Source organism: Marmota monax, unplaced genomic scaffold (assembly GCF_021218885.2).
Source record: "Marmota monax isolate L192 unplaced genomic scaffold, Marmota_monax_Labrador192_F-V1.1 WCK01_AAM20220418_F8-fsc00271, whole genome shotgun sequence".
NCBI lineage: Eukaryota > Metazoa > Chordata > Mammalia > Rodentia > Sciuridae > Marmota > Marmota monax.
In genome coordinates this window covers 750,587-775,682 of record NW_026694659.1, presented here as the reverse complement: position 1 = coordinate 775,682, position 25,096 = coordinate 750,587, and the positions used below count along the sequence as shown (strand labels likewise).

At 40.4% G+C, this 25,096-nt stretch overlaps 2 protein-coding genes across 9 annotated transcripts in view; one reads left to right on the top strand and one right to left on the bottom strand.

Moving 5' to 3' along the window:
- Window positions 1-25,096, top strand: part of CUNH2orf49 (chromosome unknown C2orf49 homolog) — a 36,182-nt gene that overhangs the window by 6,499 nt on the left and 4,587 nt on the right. For 2 of the 5 annotated variants that reach the window (XM_046423295.2, XM_058572339.1), the window contains one exon: window positions 527-3,660. In XM_046423295.2, coding sequence (XP_046279251.1) covers window positions 527-583 — 57 coding nt within the window. In that variant the 3' untranslated portion in view covers window positions 584-3,660. Of the gene's footprint in view, window positions 1-526; window positions 3,661-4,659; window positions 11,822-12,335; window positions 15,972-25,096 lie in introns of those variants that run through there. The other 3 variants (XM_046423291.2, XM_046423292.2, XR_006846910.2) reach the window with 3 other exon arrangements.
- The window catches only part of Fhl2 (four and a half LIM domains 2), a 71,691-nt gene continuing 59,392 nt past the window's right edge, over window positions 12,798-25,096 (bottom strand). For all 4 annotated transcript variants that reach the window (XM_046423287.2, XM_046423290.2, XM_046423288.2 and 1 more), the window contains 3 exons: window positions 20,647-20,816; window positions 17,937-18,123; window positions 12,798-13,420 (listed from right to left, as the gene is read on the bottom strand). In XM_046423287.2, coding sequence (XP_046279243.1) covers window positions 13,269-13,420; window positions 17,937-18,123; window positions 20,647-20,816 — 509 coding nt within the window. In that variant the 3' untranslated portion in view covers window positions 12,798-13,268. The remainder of the gene's footprint in view (window positions 13,421-17,936; window positions 18,124-20,646; window positions 20,817-25,096) is intronic.

Below are 25,096 nucleotides of genomic sequence, written 5' to 3'. Positions count from 1 at the left end.
AGCCTTGAGGATTTTTCTCCCCAGGCTCTTATCCAAAGGAATTTTCCTCTTTCAGAGGTATGAGATAGCTATAAATGATAAATGTTTTCTTGTATTGTTCATGTTTCCCACTGCTTTTGAACTCTGAAGTTGCGGAGGACATTGGCTAGGTAAGGAGGAAGTGGATCTGGACTAGCTGTCAGTGGTTCTCGGCTCTGCATTATTGGGATCACCTAAGGAGCTACCAAAAAAACGAAAGAAGTGAGAGCGTCATCTCTACCTTTATGGATTCATTGGTTTTGAGATAAGGATCATGCTTAGGCATATTTTTAAGTGCTCTTGGTTATTCTGATGTGCAAACATTGGAAAACCATAGAGAGACCAGTCTTGGAGACCTATTTTTTCCTAATGTCTTGAGCTACATTCCCACCAGATGGCAGCAGTGACCTTCCATTAGTACCTTAATAACCCTTGGTGCTTTAGTGTTTCTTTAGCTGTTCTCGACATTTCTGTAGGTATCAATTGGTTTCTGTTCGTGTCTTTTTAGAATAACCTGAAGCCCCCAGAAACGAAGAGGAAGATACAACATGTTACATGGCCGTGAAGGGAAGTTTCCAAAAATGTAAATATAACTGTAATTGTAGTTTTTCAAACAAGTTCACATGTATTGACACTATTTACAAAAATCCTGATTATTGTGGAATTTTCCTAAGAAGTTCAAAACAGGTTAAAAAAAATAGTCATTCTTTCTCACCTTCTGTCCCTTCCTTCCTTTTTAAAATTTGTCTTTCATATCCTGATTATGAAAGAATTTCTTTTTTAAAATAATGGCTTAATATGTGTCATTTATGTTGACCCTGGTCAGATCATTAGCTGCAAATCTGGCACAAAGCATCTAATGAATTTTAAAAATTGTTCTCATTAGTCTCTTTAAGAGTCTTTGGGGACATTTGAGGATTTTTTTTTTTAATTCATATATTGATTTACCATTTTTATTAATTTCTTTTCCCAAGCTGAAGCATATAACAGTTCATTGCAGTATTTTAGTAAATATTGCCACACTTGTCCTCAAGGATTCACTAAGAAAAGAATCTTGGTGGTACTGTTGGAAACTATTTCATATATACAAATAAAATAGCTGTTCTTCAGTTGTTACATTGCTTCTTCCCATAAAAAACAAAAGGGAAGTCAGTGCTTGCTATTGCTTCTTCCCTGGAAGCATAATAGAATTGATTGATTATAAGCTGACTGGTCGGTCCATCCCTTAGAATGTTCTTGTCATGCAACAGTCCTGCCTACTCTTTTCATAATCAGTCAATGATCTCACTCTGTGAATTCAGCCATTACTTCCTCCTGGGAGCTTAAAATCTTTTTAAAATTAAGTTCATTTAAAAATCTGTAGGCTGAATAATCGTGTTAGAGGTGGTACTTGATGGGAAAATGTTTAGAGAATAGGGAGGGGCATAAAATTCTAGAACTTAGGAGAGTCCAGAAAGTATGGCAGTAAGCGGGGGAAAAAAATCAGTGTGCTCTGGAGTAGGCAGTGTAGGGGCTATTGACGGCAGAATTCACTGTAGAGTGCAGCACAGGAAAAATGGGCTCCTAGCTGGATGGGCTGCATGTAGTATAATATGGCTGTCCCATGCAGAATCATCTACAAGTTTCTTTTGTTGTTTTTTGTTTTTAATTTTTGTTTGAGTAGTATCACTCCAATTGTGTAATGGAAGTCAGTGAGAAAATAGGTTTATGTCATGTTCATGGATTCAAGTGTCTACTTTTTTGCTATATATTTCTAACCAAGAGCAAAGGTTACTTTGCACTTTTTTTCCTTGTATGATTGATCTTCAAATTTGGGTTTACCTTTTTCAATATGCTTTTAGAGGAGCCTCATTTCTCTTGATTTGTTAAACCAAGCATTTTAGTTCAGCTATTAAATAGCCTTACAAAAAACTAATTCAGCCTTGCAGGTAAGTACTGTACTAAGACTTTAATTCTATAGTTTTAACCATTCTGCCTTTACTCCAGACTGCAAATCTGTACGTGTAAGACAAAATTGATATGTACTAAGTGTTGCATAAATTGTTGATGTTACAGTAAATTTTTAAATATATTTTTATCTGCAGGGCTGATATATACATATACATATATATATATATATATATATATATATATATATATATATATATATATATATTATTGGGAACTGTGATCCTATGCGTAAATATATATTAAGGGAGATTTAAAGTACAGATTTTAGGGTAGAATGACAAATTATATTTTCTATTCAGTTGTCCCCTCTGCCTCCACCTGTATTGCTCTCTTAGTTAAGAGAGTTAGCCATTTGACGATTTTAAGTCAGTGGGAACTTTTTTTTAGTTACTCAGTGAAATTAATTTTTAATTTGTATATTTAACTTACAGAGTAGGTTGGTAATAACAGCTGAACTGTGTAACATTGTTGCTTCAAATTGAAGTTTATATTATGAACATTCAGGATCAGTGCTCATATAGCAGCATATTATTGAGCTATTTTGAGTTTGAAAGGTGAAGTGCTAAACCATGCCCTGTGTATTACATACTCCCACCATCTTAGAGCGCTGTGCCATCTGAAGGTATATGGATAGAGCTTGTCTCAAAATGACTTTCTCCACATAACGAAGCTTGCCGAATGCTGGGAATCAGGAGCCAGCAGCACTGGGAGTCTAATTTTGAAGTGATGTTTTGGTTTGCTTAACAGTTTAGGAGGACTTGATTTGAATGGTGTACAACTTTAGAATAATTTTTACTTGCTACGGTGGGTTGATAGTGTTGCTTTTGATTCTGTATTCCAACAAAGCCACATTTTGTTGTTGGGTTAGGCAAATTAATGGCATTGGAGTCAATGGGTGCCTTGTGAGGTATGGTAAGAGGCACCACTTCTGCCATCAGCAGGTGGGCCTTGCTGTTTTTTTCCCCTCTCTCATTTTGTTCCCTGTTTTCCTCTTCTCTTCTGTCCCAAATGGTTTCTTTCTTCCATTCATGTCCTTTCTGAGATCCTAAGCTTTAGGCTTATTTTGCAAGTCATATCGCTTAGCCCTACTTGTTCACTAAGGGGCAAAGATAGGCTAACCACAGTCCTTTTGCACTTAAGGGATCATAGACTGCATGTGAATTCTGCAGTCTCGAGACCCTGCAGCTCCAGGGCACTAACTTGCTTCCTAGTGGCTGTAAAGGCACTACAGTTTTCCAAACTAGCCTTATTAATCTAGACAGCTACCAGGCGCCTTGGAAAGTTGGTTTGCTACTACTACTATGAGGCTATATTTGCTAGTGTTAAAATTCTTCAGAATTGAAATTTTTATTTGAAATAATATTTTGATTGACTTAAGTTTTGAGAGACCATTCTAAAACTGATCTAGAGACTCATTCAATAGCAATGACTTTTAAAAAACTTACATTAAGTAAAACTGCCAGTAGAGTAAATCATATATGTATGTAAGAGCTTCCTCTATTTACTACTGTGGAACTTCAGTAATTTTTAGAGGCTACCAAATGGTCAAAATGTTTTTAAGTGTGCTCTTTTATTAAATGCTTGTGCAAATTTTGTAATTCAGTACAGAAAAGTTTCACCTTGTTATGTACATTTTTGTATGTAAAAAGTCTTTTAAGTAGCCTTATTATTTAAATAAACTGAGTAAAACTATCTTGAATAGATCTGTCATTCATAAAAAATAAAATGAAAAAATAGTGACTCATCTTCATTTGAGTAAACTAAATGGAAAGTGTTGTTTTTTTTTTTATTGTATAACCTTCTCTAAGTGGAAGCTTAGAGTAGTCAGGTTTTGGAGGATATCAGGGTGCTGTAGAGACTGATGTGTTGATTGCCTCTATGCCCTGAAAGAGAAAGACAGAAGTCCCCAAACCTTCCCATGTAATAAGTTTTCCTATCAAAATGGGGCAAACCAGAGATTCAAGTAAGAGATTGTGTTGTGGTGACCTAAAAAATGAAAACCACTGACTTTTAAACTGGTATCAGTGTTGTTACATATGAAGACTAAAGCTCTAAAGAAACTTGGAAAAATCTCAGGTAATTTTCTGTTTCGGGTCTTAAAAAGTAGATCTTTCATTCTTTTGTATGGACTGAAGAAACAAAATCCATTTAGATTATTAAGTGCAGTTTACTAACTGAAGTGCTATACTCTTACAATTTTTAATAACTTGATTATCTTGTAGTAGAATAAAAAATAAAAATGTGAATTGCCTATGTATTTTAAATGCCTACTGTTCAAGATATTAGCAGTGAACAAGGCAGATTAAGTTTCTGCTCTCATGGAGAAAGCAAATAAGTGAACAGTGAAATAATGGATAATTGTAATGATGGAAAGAAAATAATAAAACAGGGTCATGAAATGGTGAGGGTTAAGGAAGGTAGGGTGAGGAGCTGCTGTAAATATTGTGGTTAGAAAAGGTTTCTTGGAGGAGAAGACACATTAAGGGGAGAATGGCTGAGGGACAGCTATGGAAACTTTCAGGAAAAGCATCCTTCACGTGGTCAGTTTTAGATGGTTGCATATCCTGCTTTGTTCCATTCCTCCTTTCAAAGGTGGAGTCTATTTCCTACCACTTGTGTATGGACAGGCCATAACTTTCTTTGGTCAAATGAGTACTCATACTTTCACATTTGGACCCCTGCTGCAACTAGGTGAAAAAGCCCAGGCTTGCCCAACTGGAAATATGTGGCCCAGGCAACAGCCAGCACTAACCACCAGACATGTGACCACTAGTCACCAGTCTCCAGTCTAGCTGCAAGTTGACTGGCTGCATCACTGTCCAGGTGAGATCAGTCTCTGATGATTCCCGGAATCAGGGGTAAGTAAAACGAAGATTAAGCCAGTTAAGTGTTGAGGGTAATTTGCTGCCCGGTGAGTAGGTGACAGATACCAGACCAGACAAGATGTGGAAGCCCTGAATAGATTTTTCGAAACAGAAAGACTGGTGTGGCCCAAGTCAGTGAAAACAGGGAAGGATGGTATTAACTGAAGTTGGAGAAGTCAGGTGGAAGCCACATTATGTAGACACTTACATGACCATCCATGGTGATCCATGGTGAGTACTTTGAATTTAAGTCTAAGAGCAATTGGCAGCTGTTAACTGCTCAGATTTAACTAAACTATTCAGTTTCATTTTTAAAAAGTAAGTCTAATGAGCCTAATAAGCAAATAAAAATCTTTTTTCCTCTTGTGAAGTTTTTTTTGTCTTTGTGGTAGTTTGAACTAAAATATTGATATTTGTTTGACTCATAGTTAAACCTTTAAGAAACTGTAAAATACTCTACTAGTCATAGAAGACAATATTTTTTAAAAATATAAAAACACTACACCTATAACTTCTATTATGTCCATACTGCCTTGCTTTATAATTCTTTAACTTTTTTAGTAATAAACTTCTTAGGAGTTTTTCTATATCTCAAACTCAGTTTTTATATTAACATAGTATGGATTATTTGTCAAAAGGAATTAAAATCAACTGAACTCTATACTTTGTTCAAATTTCCTTAGTTTTTACCTAGTATCCAATTTCTGTTCAGGATCCTCCCCATAATACCACTTAGTCATCAAGTACCCTTAGACTCCTCTTGGCTGTGACAATTCCTCAGACTTTTGTTGCTTTTGTTGACCTTGACAGTTTTGAGGAATACTGGTCAGGTAGTTTCTCATGTCCCTCAACTGGGATTTGTCTAATGTTCTTCTAATGATTAAATTGGGGCTATGGGTAAGACACGGAGGTGAAGTGCTGTTTTCATCACATTATTTTGAGGCTACATACCAGAAACATGATGTTTTAAAGTTTAAGTAGTGTTCATCAGGTTTCTCCACTAAGACTTTCCTGTTCTCCTTTTTCTTATTGTGCTCTTTGAGAGGACATCACTTAAGGAGTAGGGAGTTAAGCTGTACTTTGTTCAAGTATCAAGTATATTTGATTATGTATGGACTCATGGAAACTAACTTTATACATTTGTTTATTTAATGCTTTTTTCCCCCCTCAAATTATTCAAGCATTGGCCATTAAAAGCTCTTTCAAGTTAGCTCCTGCTCCCTTTGCCTCAATGTTTTCTTTTGAGCACATCCTTACTTTTTGGCACTGTAGAGTGTAGTAGGTTCATTTTGTTTACTTTTGGCCCAAGTCTTAGGATCAGCCACTTCTCTAAGGAGACTTGGTTCATCTTTGGTTAAAAACCAAGTTCTGGGCACTAGATGTTCTCATTGCTATTGGGGTACCATTGCTTCTAGGCTTTCTCAACTGACAGCAACAGTTGGCCCTGTTACTTTGGGGCTTGTGGCAGAGCAGCACATGTTGGCAAGAGTATGTGGTGAAACTGCTTACCTCATGGAGGAAGCAAAGAGACTAGTGTTCCACAGTCCCCTTTGAAGGCATGCCTCCAATGACCTAGAATCTCCTATTAGGCATCTCTTTAAGGTTCCACCATCTCTTAGTAGCACCTTGCTGGGGGTCAAAACCTTTAACACATGGGCTTTGGGGAACAGTCCAGATCCAAACTCTAGCCCTGTCTGGCTGTAGTAAGTCAAATATAAGTTCATATTGATGTCTAGGTCTCCCACTCCAACAGTGAGGAAGATGACTCTCACCAACCACCATCCATTGACTTAACTGTTCAATTCCAGTATACATTTTAGCAGCTAAAGAGTTGCTAGCCTAAAATAGTTGAGAAAATTTTATCAGTTAGATCATAATTATATATAATTCCTTTTGCTTCCAGTCTCAGATATATCTCTCATTTCCAGGGTTAAAAAGTTATATTGTTTAAAAGAGAGTTTTGCAGTTTTAACATTTTAATTAAAAAGACAAATCTAAATTAACTTTTCTCCAGTTTCTTAAAATTCCTGGACAAACATCCATTCAACAATAATGCCTTCTCTGTTCAGGCTCTAGATAAAGTGTTTCAGTAAATAAGACAGGGTCCCTGTTCTCAAGGACCATGTTTTTATCAGTTCCAATTGATTTCAGTCCAAACAATCGTTTGAGAAGAAATCTAAAGAACATTTAATAATTAAAATCTCAGCAGTCTCTGCAATATGAAATAGTGTTTTAGTTATATTTTTAAATATATTTTATATGTGTTCTTTAATTCCTTAAAGCCTGGAGAAACCAACCAAAAACAAAACTAATGGATTTTTCTTTTAGAAGATTCCTGAAACCTGGGAGATAATTTTATTCATATGTGTCTAGTTGTTTAAATGCTTTTATAGACTATGGCCTATAGATGTCAGGAATGAAGTCACTTTGGTTTTTTTTTTTTTTTTTGTAAATTCCATTATTATCTAGTATTTTTTTAAACTAAAAGTTTGGTTTCATAGTTTATGCACATTTGGGAATGTATATTATCTGGACATTTCCTTCTCAGTGTTTAAGAAGACTGCATGTGTATTCGGAGATAGAATTTGCATCATAATGATCTTTGTAGAAAATAATTCATATTTTAGAGCACAATGACTAGGAATCAAACCTGGTTTCTAACATGTTGGCGTCTCTGCAGTTGAGTAAGCTTTATTCTTTTGGGGCTTCATTTCCTCCTTTGTCAAGCAGTTGGGTTTCACTCTGTTTCTTATTTCTTTCTTATAGGATTTACCTTATGCTTATCCCTAAGACCCTTAAGTTTGTCATTTAATAGCCAAGCAAACAATGAAAAGTGTCCTCAGGTCTGAATGAGCGTCACTAGAGATAATGGAGGATTACACATTTTGCATATTTTAAATTTGTAAAGCAATGTGATTAATTGATATATCAGTTAATACCATTTTTAAATATTTTTTTTAGTTGTAATTGGACACAATATCTTTATTTTATTTATTGATTGATTTTTATGTGGTGCTCAGGATTGAACCCATCGCCTTGCACGTGCTAGATGAGCACTCCACTGCTGAGCCACAACCCCAACCCAGTTAATGCCATTTTTATTCTGCTTTGGTATAGTTAATTTTAAAAAAAAAAATTTTTTTTTTTTTCCCAAGGGAGTTAGGGAATTTTTCTGGGCCTGACTATTCCTCAAGGGCAGCCCTGTGCTGACATTTTGAATTGGGTCTAGCTATGGCAAGTCAATGATGTGTTTAGCATATAGCCTGGGCTCCGTCTGTGTGATGACAGGGATTTTGGTGCTATCTCTAAGATTATGCTCTACTAATAACATTGAGTTCTTTTGCAGAGGTGAAGCTTTCACTATGGGACAGTGTTGAGAGATTAGTAACTAGTGTAGTTCCAGGGCCCATGACACCACAACAGACACATGTACTGAGCTGCTTTCCATGGTCACAGTCCATGTGGAGTGATGGTTAAAGTGTTTCTTCAGCTTTTCAGTGACTGGATTTTCACAGTTTTGGTTGAAGTTAGACTAGCTCTTAAGAACTTTACAGTATCTAACTTTAAGTATATAACTTATTGTATAATATCGTTTAGATTTAAATTATAGTTTAAGAAGCTGAGATTGAGAAAAATCAATGTAAATCTTAAAATTGTATAATGTGTAACAGGAAGTAACTAGTACAATGTTTATAGTTAAGTTTTTCATATGTTAAACAGAGTAAAAGCCTTGCTCTGACTTCTTAAATGTAAGGAACAATTATACTAGAAAAAAAATATGTATATATTTAAATCTTAAAAGCACCAAAGATCTTATAGGCAAAACCTAAGAGAAAGCCAGAACACAGAGTAGGCCATTTTCTTTTGATTCTTTGTCCAAACTATAAGGGAGAGAGAAATGAAAGTTCAGCCCTCCAAGACAGAACCTGCTAGGTATGACTTCAAAGGACAGTACCACATAGGATGAGTGAATTAGAACAAAACCTATGAGGGAGGGATGAAAAGAAAGTGGAAGAAGAAAAAACAGGAAAGTAGCAAGAGAATAAAAAAGGAAAGCAGAAAGATGAGGTGGGATGAAAGCAGGCTATCATAGAATCTGAGCCAAAAATTTCCATCACTAAGAATGGTAAAAGTGTCTCAGGAAGTGTCTTGGGAGTAGTTCCAGTCCCCTCATCAGTCTAAGATGCTAGCACAGGCAATAAAAAATCACCACTGCAGGAAGACATCCTCATTCTAAGTCTCAGTAGACACCCATGGAGAATCTTAAGAAGGCAGAGATTAGCTGGCTATGATGGCATACACCTGTAATCAGCTACACAGGAGGCCGAGGCAGGAGGATTGCAAGTTTGAGGCCAGCCTGGGCAACTTAGCAAGACTGTCTCAAAATAAAATTTAACAGGGGTGGTGATGTAGTTTAGTGGTGGAGCACTTATATAAGGCCCTGGGTTCCATTCTTAGTCCCATGGGATGGGGGAGGTGAGGTGAGGGGGAAGGCGATGATTAACACAATTCAAAATTAAGCATGCAAGGAGGCAATGTACCCAGTGTGACCTGCTGCAGAAACATGCAGTAGAGACATACTCATGAAGTTTTCATATATGGGAGAGTAATCAAGAGAAGATCAAGGAAGATCAAACATGTTTGCTCGCTGTGTATAGAAAAAAAAAGGTAAGCTTTAAAATGACTGCCCATTACAGGAAACTATAAAAAAGCACAACATACATATTTTGATATATTTTTATTGGGGTATAAGTTAAAAAATTATACAGCTTGGTGAAAATATATATCTTTGATGTATTCACACACCCCCAGTACATAAATGAAAAGGCATGGCTGTATGGCAATACAATTTTTTTTTTTTTAAAGAAAACAGGTAGTGGGCAGGATTTAGTTCATAGAGACCTCTGAAAGGGTCCAAAGGATTGTGCATAAACTGTGCTGCACCTAAGAAGCAACCAGAGTGGGATGCAGAGTGGACTTGAAAGCACCTTTGATTCTCACATGGATCCATCAGCAAAGGCAGAAGTCTTACTGACTCAAAGTGCTTAATAAGTAGAACCTCTCACCAAACACTGGCCAAACATATTAACATATGTATTAAAAGAACTAATCTTTTAGTTCTATGTTTAAAGAATTGGAGGTGTGATAATTACCAAACAAAATAACAAAGTACAAAAAAGAATCAAATAGGATTCTGGAATTGAAAAGTACACCAGTTGAAATGAAAAATGCACTAGTTGTGCTCAAGAGTAGATATGAATTGGTAGAAGGAAAAAAAATATGTGAAGTTAGACAACAGATGATGAAATCTAACAGAGAAGAAAGAACAAAGACTAGTGAACAGAGCCTCAGAGAAATGTGATACAACATTAAACATACCAACATAGGCATAATGGAACTGCCAGGAGAGAAAAATGGACAAGAAAAAATATTTTTAAGAATTTCATGGCTGAAAACATTCTCAAATTTGATGAAAAATATTAAACAAACTCAAAGGAGCATTAAGTGCAGAGACACTGGGTCACAATTACTTCTAAAATGCTGAAATAAAGAGCAAATTCTGATAGGCTGTGAAGCAATACAGTTCTTAAAGTTTTTTTTTTTTTAATAGAACATACGCCAAAAAAAGTGCACAAAACGGGCAAAACTCAACTATGGTGACAGAAGTGAGACTAGTAGTTACCTTTTTGGAAGGAACACAAAGGAACCTTCTGAAATGTTAGAAATGTTCTGTTATAGGTTGGCAACCCATAATTAAAGTTTAGGATGGTCTTTCATTTTGCCACATTTCCCACAGCTATCAAAGAGTTATTAACCCCCACTTAATTGGGCCAGCAAATCTGTATTGCTTTTGACAATCCCCTTAGGCAGATTTCTCAGAGCTTGGTACCAAATATCAGTCTCCTCAGGCAGAGCTGCTGAGCTAAGCTGGGTGTGGTGGTGCACACCTATAATCCTAGGCTCAGGAGGCTGAGACCAAGGATTGCAAGTTTGAAACCAGCCTCAGCAGAGCCTACCTCTTTACCACACCCCAATTCCACCCCATTCCCTTCCACCCTGGGCTTTGCAGTAATGTCCCTTCTCAGTGAGAGGATTGATAGCTTTGGTCTTTCAGATTGCCCCTTCCAATATGGAACCTCTATTATGAGCAGAGTGGACCAGGGCGTTTCAAACCCCAGGATTCTCAGCCTGTCTCTCCTGGGGCAGAGGGAGCCATTACCTTCTTGGCTGCACTCACACAGAGCTGGTCACATGAGTCTGGGGAGTGGGAATGGGTTAGGGCCAGGTGTGGCCCCAATGCTATGGACTGTCACTGCTTGCTAAGAGTAGAAGATTTCCCTGAATTCATGTTTCTCTATCAGTTGTATGCCTTTAGGGAAATTTTCAGAGAAGTGATGGGTTTTTATGTCTATCATTTCACAGCAGGAAGAGGGTCACCTGAGCTCTGCACATCACCATTCCTAAAGTCCCACCCAATAAGTATGTTCGCTTGTCAGGGCTGTTTGGAGTCTGGCCTATAGCCAGAAATTTGTAGGAGGTTCAGAGAACTTGGGGCTCTTTCTTTTCCAGGACTTTTCTTTCATACTCCAGGAGCTCTTTATCCCAAACTCTGGCCTCTGATTCCTCAAGCCTGTGAGGCTAAAGACTTGCTAACAGAGTTTTAGCTGTTTCACTGGGACCTGCTATAGCCATAAAAACAGGACCATTCTTTTATTCTAAGATTCCGCCTCCCTTCAATGTCTGCCTGCTTTGGATCAAACTCCAGTGTTCCAAAATATTTTAAAATATTTTTGTTCAAAATGATTATTTGATGATTAGTCCGGTTGAAAGTTTTTACTCAAAATGGAACTCCCTTAATTTTGGATCAGGTAAGATGGTGAGGAGTGGATAAGATGCTCTGTAATGAAATCTGGAGTGCTTTTACTTTTATATTATGAGGTAGAAAATGACATTACAATTGATGAGGGATGGAGTTATCTATGTTTGGGGGGGGAGGGCGGGGGAGATTGAACCCAGGAATACTCTACCACTAAGCTGATAGGGCCTGGCTAAGTTGCTAAGGCTGGCCTCAAATTTGCAATTCTCTAGTCTCAGTCTCCCAATTTGTTGGGATTCTGTAATCCCAGCATGGTGTACCACCATGCCCAACTTAGAGTTATTCTTTTAAAGCAAAAACCTCAAGTCAACTGTAAATCCAGAAGACCCATTTCACAGCCTAGCAAGTATTTCTAACAATACTGCCACCCCCTGGATTCTTCTGTGGCACAGCTTATCATTTTATCACATTGCATTATCTTAGAAAACGAAAGGATGAAAGGTCACTAATGCTACCATTCCAAAGCTAAATGTGCAATGCTGTATGCCATAAAGTGACTCAATGCTTCCCAAATGTGTACTGTGCTATCAAAGTTTATTTTATACACTACTGACGAACAATGAGCTCGGAGGGTTATTTTTACAACACTGGCTCTGTCTTTGTCTCTGTCTTCTGTATCTTTTCAGAAATGCTAAAGGTTCCCAGAATGCCCAGGACATTGAGAATGTGAAGATGAATAAGATGTTGTCTCCGGCCTCAAGTTGCTTGTGTCCTTTTGTGTTCCTGCACTTTGTGAAGGAGAAGGCAGGTTTAGGACAATGAAACAAAGCAGAGCTCTCCCAGTAGAAGTCATCCTAAAGTTGACTTGACTTAGCCTCCTATTCCATTCATCCAGAGCATATGTTACTGCATCAAAGGGCAAGCATTATATTCCAAGAAAGAGAGTGCTTGGGACTGTAGGGGAGAAAAACAGCAAGGGAAAATATGGTGCCGATTGAAGGCTTCTTCTAAATAGATGGTATGATGTCATTTTAGATAGCAATGGCCCAGCCCATTAGAAGCTGAGCTCCATACAGTGATCACTGGACCATGGGATAAAGTGTAACTTAGACCCAGAAACTCAGCATTTAATCATTTCACACACTGTGTCTGGCAAAAGATTTTATTCTGATTAACTTTATTGTAAGTCACATAATCTTGCTTTTAGGCTTTAGATGACAGGAAGTTACAGAGTTGCAAATACAAACTCTTCTTTACCTTATTTATAGTTTGGAAAACTTTCAAGTTTGTGACATATATCAATTGCACTTAAAAATTAAATAGCAGTGAAAGAAAGATGCATTTATAAAGATAGCGTTCAAAAGGAATTTTATGCTTGGATTTGTCTCACTTGATTACAAAAATTCCAAACCATCTTCCCACCTACAGTTTACAGAAGGGTTTTCTCCTTCCCTCCATTGAACTAGCATAAGGATTAAAGGATTTAAACAAACATGAAGATCACTGAAAGTGAAAGAGGAAAATCTTGAGGTGGCTGTGGGAACCAGAACTATTGCTTGGTGGAGAAAGAAAATATATAAATTTGTGTGAAATCACAAGCTGTAGCCTCCAGGGGTCCTTCAGATGTCTTTCCCACAGTCAGGGCACAGGATGTCGTCCCTCTCGGTGAGGAAGCCTCGCCCCACCAGGGACAGGGAGCACTTCTTACAGTTGAAGCAGTCGTTATGCCACTGCCGTTCCTCAAAGGAGATGTACTTCGTGCCTCCCAGGCCTGTGAACAGAGGAGACAACACACAGGGTGAAGGAGGGAAGGGAGTGTGAGCTAGTGAGAACCGGCACCCGACACTGGAAAAGGATTCCAGGCTGATGCATTTCAACATGGGCATCATGTGACAGTGATTTTCTAGCCCAGTGACACTGTGAACTGGGAATTCATATCTAATCAGCTACTACACACAGCCCCACAGAGCTCACAAGTATCAGAAGAAACAGGCACAGCAACTGGTTCCGAAAGGTGTGAGCAACATTGTGAAAAAAGTGCCTATCTTCTTTGTTTACTTATTACATGTTTTCCCAGGAATCAGAACTGTGAGAGCAGAGTTTCTCTCCTGCCTTCACTGGGTGCCTCAAGTCTGGTGCTCACTTTATGTTTAATAGATGAGGTTTGGAGAGGAGAGGGTTGATTCTTCCTGGAATGGCCAAGAAAGGCCTCCCAGAGAAGAGATGGGAGTGAGGGGATGGTTGTTCTCAAAGAGAAAAGATGCTGAGATGAGCCCTGAAAGCACAGGCTAGCAGAACAGGCAGAGGAAGAGGGGGCTTAGTGAGGTGAAGTGTCGTGGTGGGAGAGGGGCCAACACAGCTGGAGCAGATTATGAAAAGTGTCAGGGAGCGGACAGTCATTCTATTTTTTATTATATTTTTTGTGATGCTGGGGATTGAACCCAGGACCTCATGCATGTTAGGCGAGTGCTCTATCACTGAGCTACATCCCCATGTATGCGTGTGTGTGTGTGTGTGTGTGTGTGTGTATGTATGTGTATGCATGCATGTTTATATATACATACTATATAATATATATAAAATGTGTGTGTGAGTGTGTGTTACTGAGAATATATATATAGTACATATATATGGTACTGAGAATTTAACACAGGGGCACTTTATCTCTGAGCTATATCCCCAGTCCTTTTTATTTTTTATTTTGAGAAAGAGTCAGGCTAAATTGTTGAGGCTGGCCTCAAACTTGCAATTCTCCTGCCTCAGCCTCCCCATTTGCTGGAATTACAGGAGTGCATCACTGTGCCGGGCCACAGCCCCAACATTTTAACCAAGAAAAGTAGTAACTTGTTTTCAGTTTGACTGCTTGACTTGTGTTTGATGACTAATCCCCATCAAATATTTAAGGTACAATGGTCCCTGATTATGGTATCAGGGGCAGGAGGTTTGTACACTGTTGCCTACCCTGAAATAAAACAGAACTTATGTCACAGTTACAATCTGTTGAAATGTAGATAGGGAATTCCAATTAGAGTTCTTTCCAGAAATAATGGTATGATCCCCCATATTAAAAACAAAGCAACCGCTCTGATGACTCGTTTCTAATGGTCTGAGTCCTCAGATGTGCATGAAGAGTCTACACTTTGTCAGGTAGGTTCTATTACAACTTAAGCATTTAGGCTGACCTTGGACATCCAGTTCAGATGGGGGAGGCTGGCCTTAGAGCTACTCTTTCCAGCAAGTGAGTGACAGGGTTGGGACTTGAATCCAGGCCTGTCATTGCAAATTCTTGTACCCTAATACTACAGTACATCTGCTACTGGTGCAATGCAAACCAGAAAACCCTGCTTACTCTCTAGTCTTAAACATCATAGAGCTTAAAAATAAAAGTTACTGGTGCTGGGGCATGTAGCTCAATAGTAGACCACTTGCCTAGCATGCATTGAGGCCCTGGGATTGGTCATGAGAACCCAAACACCCTGCCCACCCCCAAAACAAACAGTTATGTCAAATAACCAATGTTTGTTTCCACTGTATTCCTTGGCTTTCCTTATTCTAGACGCATAAGAACTATAAAAGACCTACAGACCATAGAGCCCATGCACTGGCCCAGGGCAGAACTCAACTGATACTTTAGGCCAGCAGTTCTAACTTTTCTGCATATCAGAACCATCTGGGAAGTTTTTTAAAATTCCAGTGCCAAGGTCACAGCTCATATCTATTCAATCATCAGTTGTTTTGACCCTCCTCAGCAGTTTGTAGTACGCAGCTGAGCTTGAAAACCAGTGGTGTAGGCCACACTTTGATTGATTGATTGATGGGCAAGAAGGGCTAGAAGGTGGTTTTTTTTTCTTTTAGGCATATAAACCACTCTGAGTGAGCTACAAAGCCAAGAAACAACTTCTCAGATGCCCCAGCATCACTGACATCCCACGTTTCTCCTTTCTCTCACTCCTGATAAGCCCAATATCATGGAGCTGGGGGCTAGGAGAAAGATTAGCAGTGGGAGGGGAAGACGAAAAAAGATGTGACAGGTGCCATGCAGGGTAGAAAGTGTCCTTCTAGAAACTCCACTGTTGTTCTGAAATGCTGGCAAATAGACATGAGAGCCAACATCAGCCCCATGGGAAAGAGTCCTCCTAAATGGAAGATGTATATGCAGTTGATCATGGTTATTCACAGGAGTCATATCCCATAATGTCTTCTGAACACTGAATTATCAAATACTGAACCATTATTCCAAAGAAAACTCTCAGGGTTACGTTCCCACTAACCTCTCTGGTCACAGTATTTTTATCAACTGATTAATAAATGATGTTATTTTATGTGTGTTTCTTATTGATTTAGTACAGATTCATCAAAACTGAATTTTTGTCCAGTACTATAACTCACACTTGAATGAAGCTTATCTAACATATATTTTCTTTGTGTAAGACACATCAGACTTTTCATACTTAGGGACACTAAACAGAACTTTGAAAACCGTTTTAAACAGTGGAGATGCCAACAAAAATCATACACACACACAAAAGTATCACTAAAGACTGAGAAAAGGACACTTATTTGCAGTATCAGCACTGAAACCAGAGAGCAGGGCATCATCTAAGCTCTGATAGGTATCTTTCCTCAGCTGGGAATGTGTGTGTCTGGCAACTCAAATTTGTCACTCCCCCGTGCCTGTCTGTGGATGAAAGCGTCTAGGTATCGATCTGGGGTTACAAATAAATTTTTAGCAAGTAGGCAAGTTTGTAAGTTTGGATTCTGATAATGATAATCAACTATATTTATATGAGAATTAAGCATCACTGCACATAAAAAAGTTGGAAAATACCAAATTCCAATTTATTTACAAAAATAATTTAAATTTTGTTAAAAAGGAAAAGTAAAAAATAAAGATCTATATGAAACAGTCTAAGCTCTGAGCCTTTGCAGTTCTATGAAAATCTGGCTAAAAGTATATTTTAGCTGCAAAGTTCATCTATATATCCTTGAAAATAAGTCATTACTTTTCAGAGAATTAATTCTTCTGTTTTAGAGGAAAGTTTTCTGTTTTGTTTTCCCTAGTGTTGTTTCTTTCAATGCTGTGATGATAACTGCAGTTAATATCCACACATCTAGTTATCGGATTCAAAAGTGCTTTTCTGTGGATGAAAGTTTCATTTTATAAGCATTTACAATGACAGAAGCCACTATGAAAACAGCATTCCCTAATGAGGATGTTAGGGTAGAAGACTGAATTTTCCCCTCTAAATAATTCCAAGAGAAATATCATAAATAAATGACCAGAACTGGATGTCTTAACATAGGAAAATTTAAGTGCTGTGATTTTTTTCTTTATATTTTAATTTCAATTGGGAGTATAATGAGCTCTGGATTATACACCAAAGGACTGTTTTAGTGACCTAGAAAGGTGAACTTGGTTCTAGGCCCGAGGAAAAGAAAAGTTAAGGAAAAATGCATAGGAACAGGGGTGCATGAATTTGTGTAATTACATTGCAAAGCCACACAGGAAAGTCATGCGGCCAAACCACTGTGTACTAGAGGTGTGTACCATCTTCCTGTGGTAGGGATGAAACCATTGACTGAATGAGTAGGGTTGGAAAATCACAATATGGAACATTTCTTACACCATGAAAGAAAACTCACTTTTTCTCCCCACTGGTCATTGGTGTAGCGATACACGGTAAACATTTAAAGGACTTCAGTCTGAAGCCGTCTACTCTCTATCCTGTATTTCTTTGGTATGTTTAATTGCTTAGTCCACTGCCTGGTCTACCAGCCAACAAGATTTTAGATTCATTTTTACCAAATTCTTTGAGAACTATGATTAAAAAAAAGTAAGACCATGCCCTCTACCGTCATCTACTTATGGTCTGTTGTGGCAGAAGAGTCACTAAGAAGCCACTGCATACTTCTAAAAGCCCAGGTCAGCTGCTAAGCCTGAAAATGGCAGTTTTCATGGTGCTCATGTAGTTGTCACAGACTTGCAGACTTCACTTTTAAAGATAATCCAACCCAAAGTAAAGCCATCAACCTGAGAGCAGGCCACATGGTTTCCAGGGACCAAGTGTTGGGAGGAAGTCATTAGAACCTGCTGGAGCATTAGCATTGGACCAAGGAGAGGAAAGCTTGGAAGACAGGTCTGCAGGTGCGGAACCTCAGCAAGGCCCGGAGGGTCTCAGGATTTCAACACCATCACATGATGAAGTGCTTGGCCTAGTTCAACCTTCAGGTGGCTCCATGAGGCTGATGGCCCATGCCCTGGCAGTGGGTTTTCCTGGGACACTCACCACTGATGGGGTTGGTACACCCTGCGCACTTCTTGGCATACAAGTCGCAGAAACAGGTGAGGCAATAGGCAAACTCATCCCGGGCTGTGAAGCGCTGTCCCGACAGTTGCTTCTTGCAGGCAGTGCACACGAAGCACTCCTTGTGCCAGGGCTGGTCTCGGTAAGTGACCCCTCCTGTGGTGATGGGCTGAGGGAGCAAGGGGGAAAGTTAGTGGCCTCTGTTTCCACCAAACATCCACCTCTGCTGTGGCCACTGGACGATGCAGATCACACCCAGAAAACATCAGGTTTGTTAAGAGCCATGAAAAAGCAGTAAAACTCCACCCCATTGTTACCCCTCCACGGACTTTCACTGTAGCCCCAGGCGTTCCTGCTAGTGACATGGGTCCTGGTGTGTCTGTCCTCAGCTCTTCAGGGAGTGAGGACCTAAGGCACAGATGTCATAGGGGCACTGCCACCACCCTAACTAGGGAGACAGTGTGGTGGAGAGGTCATGATCAGAGACCACATCAAGGACACTGGGGTCTGAATTCCAGTCCTACTCCTGACCAGCCCTGTGGCTGGGGGCAAGTCATGGCTCAAGAGCTCAGCATCTCAGTTTTCTCATCCATGAAGAGGGGTACTGAGGACAAAGGAGAGGATCTCTGGGGTGGCCTCAAAACCTGGCCTTGTTCCTCCTCCCACAGTGCTCTCCAATTCAGCCCATTCAGCAAGAAGGGCTGTGGAACAAGAAGAGAGAAAAGTCTCCAGACAGCACCTGCAGATGCCACATAAAGGGACCAGCATCCTGGAAGCTTTGGGAAAAATAGGCCCAAAGACTTTGTCCCCAGCCTGTCTCCCAGCCTTAGACCATTTGTGAGAAGAAGCTGCAAACTAGTGAACTGGTCATCAATGCCTCAATTTTATCTAGTATTTTCCTCCAAATGTTGCTTTTCATATTCACGTAAACAGTGGATGAATAATGGATATCAGAGGTGTCCCGGTGAAGTCTCAGTGCCACAGATCCATGGCAGCAGAAGACAGAGCAGAAAAACTACAACACCCCAGATTTGCCTTTCTGCCCTTTTTATTTTTTGAACAGTGTGACAGAATTGGGAGACTCCTTTGGTCCTTATGTAAGGCTTATGAAGGAAGAGATACTTCTTCCTTTTACAGATGAATAAACTGAGACCCAGAAAAATTTATAAGTGACCCGCTCAAGAATTCATTCATAGCTGGTTAATGACAAGATAGGAACTAGAATTCGGGACTCCCTTCTATCCTCTATTTTTTTCATTCATTCATGAATCATAAATCATCTGCCTATAAGTGACTCCCATCCCCAGAAAGGATTTATGGAAACATGGTTGGTCTGGATATTTCTATGGGGAAGACAGAGGGATGCATGACAGCTCTCCTCCCTAGGTGCTCCCTCCCCAGCTCTGGATTCTGGGCCCTCCATTGCTTTCCATGCCCATCAGCTAATTCAGATGCATCTCAGCCTCAGTGTTGCTTTCTCAAGAGAGTCATTCCCCAAGCACCACCCGGTGCGCTCTCCTCACGTGAGCCAGGGTCCTCTTGTCACCCACTCTATTAATACTCCATTCCCCTCCACCAGCATATGTCAGAAAACACCCCCTGGGTTGGACAGTACAGTGTGATCACTGCTGGATATCAAGTGATTCCTGGTGCCCCGGGGCCTTGTTCATAGCCTGAGGAATGACACCTCTGGTGGGTGCTCTTTGTGGGTTTAACGAACATGCACACAAAGGCGTATTGTCATGACTGCAACTGAGCAGATCCCACGTTGGGCAGGATGACAGCAAGAGCCAGCAAATCAAAACCGCCCTTGGATCTTGAGGAGAAGAATAAAAGGGGTGAACAGAGATGAGGAATCAGCATAAAACCAGCAATGAGAGTTCAATCTAAGGATGAAGAGAAGAACAGTGCTTCCTGTCCACAGCTGGTCACCTGTGGAAATGGTTCACTATTTGCTTGATCCAGAAAACACCACACAACCACACAAATCAAGAGGTTCAATTCTTTATGTACCTGAAAGATGTCACTGTGCAGAATCAGTGGGTGCCCTCCCAGCAGCACAATGGCAGAGCTAGCAGGAAAGCCTAGGCCAAAGAGAGGGGCTAGACATGGGGCCAGTGCTCCCCCCACAATTTTTTTTCACATGTTTACAAATGTAGAGAGGAGTGTTGAACTTAAGGGTTTCAATGTAGATTCTCCGGTCAGTGAACACATTCAGTTTAATAACCGATCTGTCCCCTGTCCATGGGTAGACCTTCTTCTCTCCTTTACTTCTCACATCTTCTCTCTCCTTTCTTTCCTTCTGTTCCCTCTTCCCTCCTCCTCTCCCATCCTCCTCCTCCCCCATCTTCTTCTCTCTCAAATATAGCAGCTGGTTTCTTGTTTATTCCAGATCAGCTTTAAAAAGTCAGCTCTCCTTCCCTCTAACATCAAGTGCATTTTTGGAATCATTCTGGAAAGCAGGGCTAAAGGATTTTTAATCACAGAAAGCAGCAGTGCTCATGTCTTTGAAAGAAGGATCTGAACACAGATCCAGTAGATAAAAGGCACAGGAGCACATGAGAATTCAGCTGTAAGGCAGGACCAACACCAGTCTGAAGCCATTTAGGTACTGCGTAAGGGGAGACCTGACAGAAAGCCACGGAGGCAAACCAGCTGGGACATGCAAGGCCCAAGGAGGAACTCAAGATACCTTTTTGCACTGAACACACTGCAGGGCATATTGCTTCTCGTAACAGGGCACGCAGAAATTCTGATTGTCTTTAGGGATGAAACTCTTGGTTCCTATGGGCTGTTGGCAGCGATGGCAGATGAAGCAGGTCTCATGCCAGCTGCTGCCCTTGTACTCCATCTTGCGGGTACCTATTGTCAGAGTCAAGAGAAAACAGCATGGTTATAGCCTGGCCTGGAGTTCTGGTCCTCTGCCTTCACAGGCTGCTGCCACCTGGTTTGAGATGGGAGCAAGTCTTCAGCTCTTTGGCTCCCCTCTAACTGTGGATAATTCCTATTTTGTGGAGAATAAGGACTCTGCCTTTCTTTTGTTTCTTTGCCATACACCCAGGTCCTAGAACAATATGTGTACATAGTATGTACTTGACATTTATTTTTTAAATTTGGTGGTTGGGAATATTAAATGAAAAAAAAAAAGTCTCTCTTGGCATTGTAAACAGAGAAGTCTGGCACAGCAAAGACCAGTTCTTATGGAGGATGACTTAGAATACTTCACTTTACTTGGAGAGTCACTTCCTTTGGTGTCAGTTACCTATGGTCAATCTCAGTCTGAAAATATTAAATGAAAAATTCCAGAAACAAACAATTCAGTAGTTTTAAATTGTACAGCCCTCTGAGTAGTATATTGAAATGTCACATGTCCTGCCAAGGATGTGAATCACCCCTTTGACCAGTGTATCCATGCTGTATATGCTATCCACCCATTAGTCAGTAGCTGTCTCAATTATCAGATGGATTATTAAGGTATTGCAGTGCTTGTGTTCAAGTAACCCTGATTTAATATTGGCCTATTTCATTCGTCTATTAATAATTATTTAATTATTAGTTACTGTTGTGACACACTTACTTTGCCTAATTTACAAATTAGACGTTTCTTTAATATTAAAGCAAGATCACTTCTTTTTTTTTTTTTGTATTTATTTGTTAGGGGTAGTTGGGCATAATACCTTTATTTCTATTTATTTATTTTTATGTGGTGCTGAGGATCAAACCCAGGACCTTGCACATGCAGGGCAAGTGCTCTACCACCGCTGAGCCACAACCCCAGCCCCCTAGACTTTTGATCATAGGTTTGTATCTATAGCAAAAAAAGATAGTACATTTGGGGTTGGCTACTATCCATGATTTCAGGCATCCATTGGGGGTTTTGAAACATAACACCCTGAGAATGAGGAGGACTACTGTGCATTCTCCTGTTTCAGTCTACAAATTAAAAGCCCCTCTGGTTTTCAAAGAGGTGGAAATGACTGTGTGGTGGCTGAACCTGGACCTCAAGCCTGACTCAGCAAGGACCTTGTCCAGCACTCACTTTATGCCTCTGGTTGTGTGAATCGAGATGGGATGTACCTTTGTAGTTTCATGCACTGTGCTATGTGCTATGATTGAAATCTACATGTGGCACTTGTACATCCCATTTAGCAGTCCTCTAATCTGATCTTGTGCCATCCCGTTCTCTTTGGAATAACTATTATCATTTGATAGGGTTCTACCATTCCTCCAAGTCAATCAAGGGAACGGAAACATTTTTTGGCTCACTCCACCATTCACAACATTTGTTGACTCATGTTTTTATACATTCCCCCAAACAGTGCATACTTATGGAAAGATATAATTCAAGATAGAAGATGCATGTAATCGCTGTTCATATAATATCAGAAGTTAAAAAAGACGGGAAAAGAAATGTAAAGGATAAAGAGATAGAAAAGTACTTCCCATGTGCGAGGCAGCTCAGGGCCCAGTCCACTAATATAACCCACAGCCCCAATCCAGATCGCTGCTGTTTTCTAAATGAGCTCTTATCATTCTTTATTATTATTGATACTAATTTTGCAGTGCTGGGAATCAAACCCAGGGCCTCAAGCATGCTAGGCGAGCACTCTACCATTGAGCTACAGCCGGTCCATACACTGAGGTGGTGAATGGAAGGCAGCTGCACCCACTCTGTGGCTTTCCCCCATTCCACTGGCACAGCAGTTGTGTAGTTGTGTACTGTGGTGTAGTTGCGCAGAGTAGCAGTAACTGAGTGGAGACTGCATAGTCTGCAAAACCCAAGACATTTATCTGGCTCTGGATGGAGGAATTTTGCCAACCCCAGGTCAGGTGAAGGATGGGGACACCCAGGCATGATGGGTGCATCCATCAGACTTCAATCCAGACATCGGAAGTGAGGAGGAGGAGCCCGGAAGGGAGCTGCCTGTCGCAGACCAGGGGAAGCACTGAGATAACACAGGCAGTGGACAGGAGTCTGTGAAAGAGACCCTGACTCCAACTCCAGGCATAATAGATATGGTCCCAACAGTAAGCTCAGGCCTGTCTTTCCGCCAGCTGGAAGTCTGGTCAGGGGCATCCCCGTCTCAGGTAATTAGGAATGTGCTGAGAATGATTACACGATTATTTCATTGGATGTCATTCCCAGGCCACTTTCTCAGCTTCCCATTCCCCCCCAAACCAGACATCCAGGTTCTGCCTTGCATAGATTATATAAAATATGCAGAGGTGTGTGTGTGGGAGGGAACTCAGGTGGTGACCTGTAACGATCTTCAAAGCTAAGGTATACAATCTATAGAATTTAAACTCAGGGATGGATCCTGAGACAAAAACCACATAAGCAACCGAAATCCAGTAAAGACGGTGGGAGGAATTTAACGCACACCTTAGAATGGTTTTCCTTGGCCTCCAGGGGTTTCTTTACCCATACATACTTTTGTCACTTGCTCTTTTAATGTGGGACCTTCACTCTCATCAAGCCCGCCCAAAGCCAAAAGATTTTGTCAGTGAACATGGGGACAGTTGACTGAAGTGAATTCTTGGCATTATCCAAAGTAAGTCTTAAGTGAACACCAGTGCTCTGGGAACTGACCATGCAGGGGGCTCACTGGGCACCTGGAGCCAGGGGAGATGGTGACTGCACCGCGACTGCAGTGGGCACAGTGCTGTACAGTTATGCAACACGGCCAGAAGGTGGCAGCAGAGCTCCACCTCAGAAGGGAATGGGGCTCAGAACAGCCTATGGGCAGGAAAGTGCAGGCTAGAGGAAGGGTATCATTCTGATTCAAGGAAACAAATGAAAAATCAGATACCTGGGTGCAAGATTAGAGTCACTAGTCCCCCTTGAACCTGCTCAGAGCCTGCAATACATCTGCAAGAAAAGTCCTCCAAGGGAGGCTCAGTATTTGGACAATGAGTGCTGGTGAACCCCAGAACTGGGTTTTTCCTCCCTAGTAATCAAGAGATTGGCTTGTGTGGGGCCCTCAGGGAAGATTTTCCACTTGGGACATGCCTCTTGTCCTATAAATCTAAATTCATTGCAAAAGCTATGCTGATGATCTGTCTGCTCTCCATATTACTATTATAAAATTATCATTATTATTTTGAGTACTGGGGATGGAACCCAGGGGTGCTTTACCACTGAGCTGCATCCCCAGTCCTTTTAATTTAATTTTATTTTGAGACAAGAACTCATTAATTTACTGAGGTAGGCCTTTAACTTGTAACCCTCCTGCTTCAGCCTCCTGAGTTGCTGAGATTACAGGTGTGTGCCACATGCCCTGCTTAAATTTATACTTTTTAATTGGCATATAATTATTTGTACTTATTTAGAGGTTACAGTATTATAACTTGATACATGCAAAAAGTGAAGAACAATCAAATCAGGGTAGTTGGCATTTCTGTCTCCCCAAATATCAGTTCTATACGCTGAGACTCTGCAAACACTTCTTTAGAAAAGATAAATGAATTGTTGTTGTCTATAGTTTTCCTGTTGTACAATGGAATTAGGACTACTTCCCCTCCAATGCTCTTTTAAAAATCAAACCACTGGGCATGGTGGCCCATGCCTATAATTCTAGTGACTCAGGAGGCTGAGGCAGCAGGATTGTGAGTTCAAAGCTTGCCTCAGCAACTTAACAAGGCCATAAGCACTCAGTGAGACCCATCTCTAAATAAAATATAAAAAAGGGCTGAAGCTGGGGCTCAGTAGTTAAATGACCTGGATTCAATCCCTGGTAGCAAAAAACAAACAACAAACCAAGGTAAGCAAGTGCTTTAATCTGGTGTTTGTTTTTTTGCACACCCCAGACTTTCTAGACACCCTGCCTTTGGAGCTCAGCCCACTTCTCCTGGTAGAGGTACCTGCAACACAGGGGTCAAGCCGTCCAGCTCAGGAGACTCTGTGAAGATGACATGGGACTCCAAAAGTCATGTGCCTGGCCAAGGGTGGGACTCTGGTTACACTGTTATTATTGCTACCTGGCATTTTCTACCACTGATCCTGAAGTTGAGAATTTAGTAGCCCAGCTCCTCTTATTCCTTAACAGAACAGACTGCAGGGCAGTTACTTCCTAAGATATCTGTTTAGTTCACCTCAGAGTTGCTGAAGTGTTCGTTTTTTTTTTTTAATCTGTGATCAGATC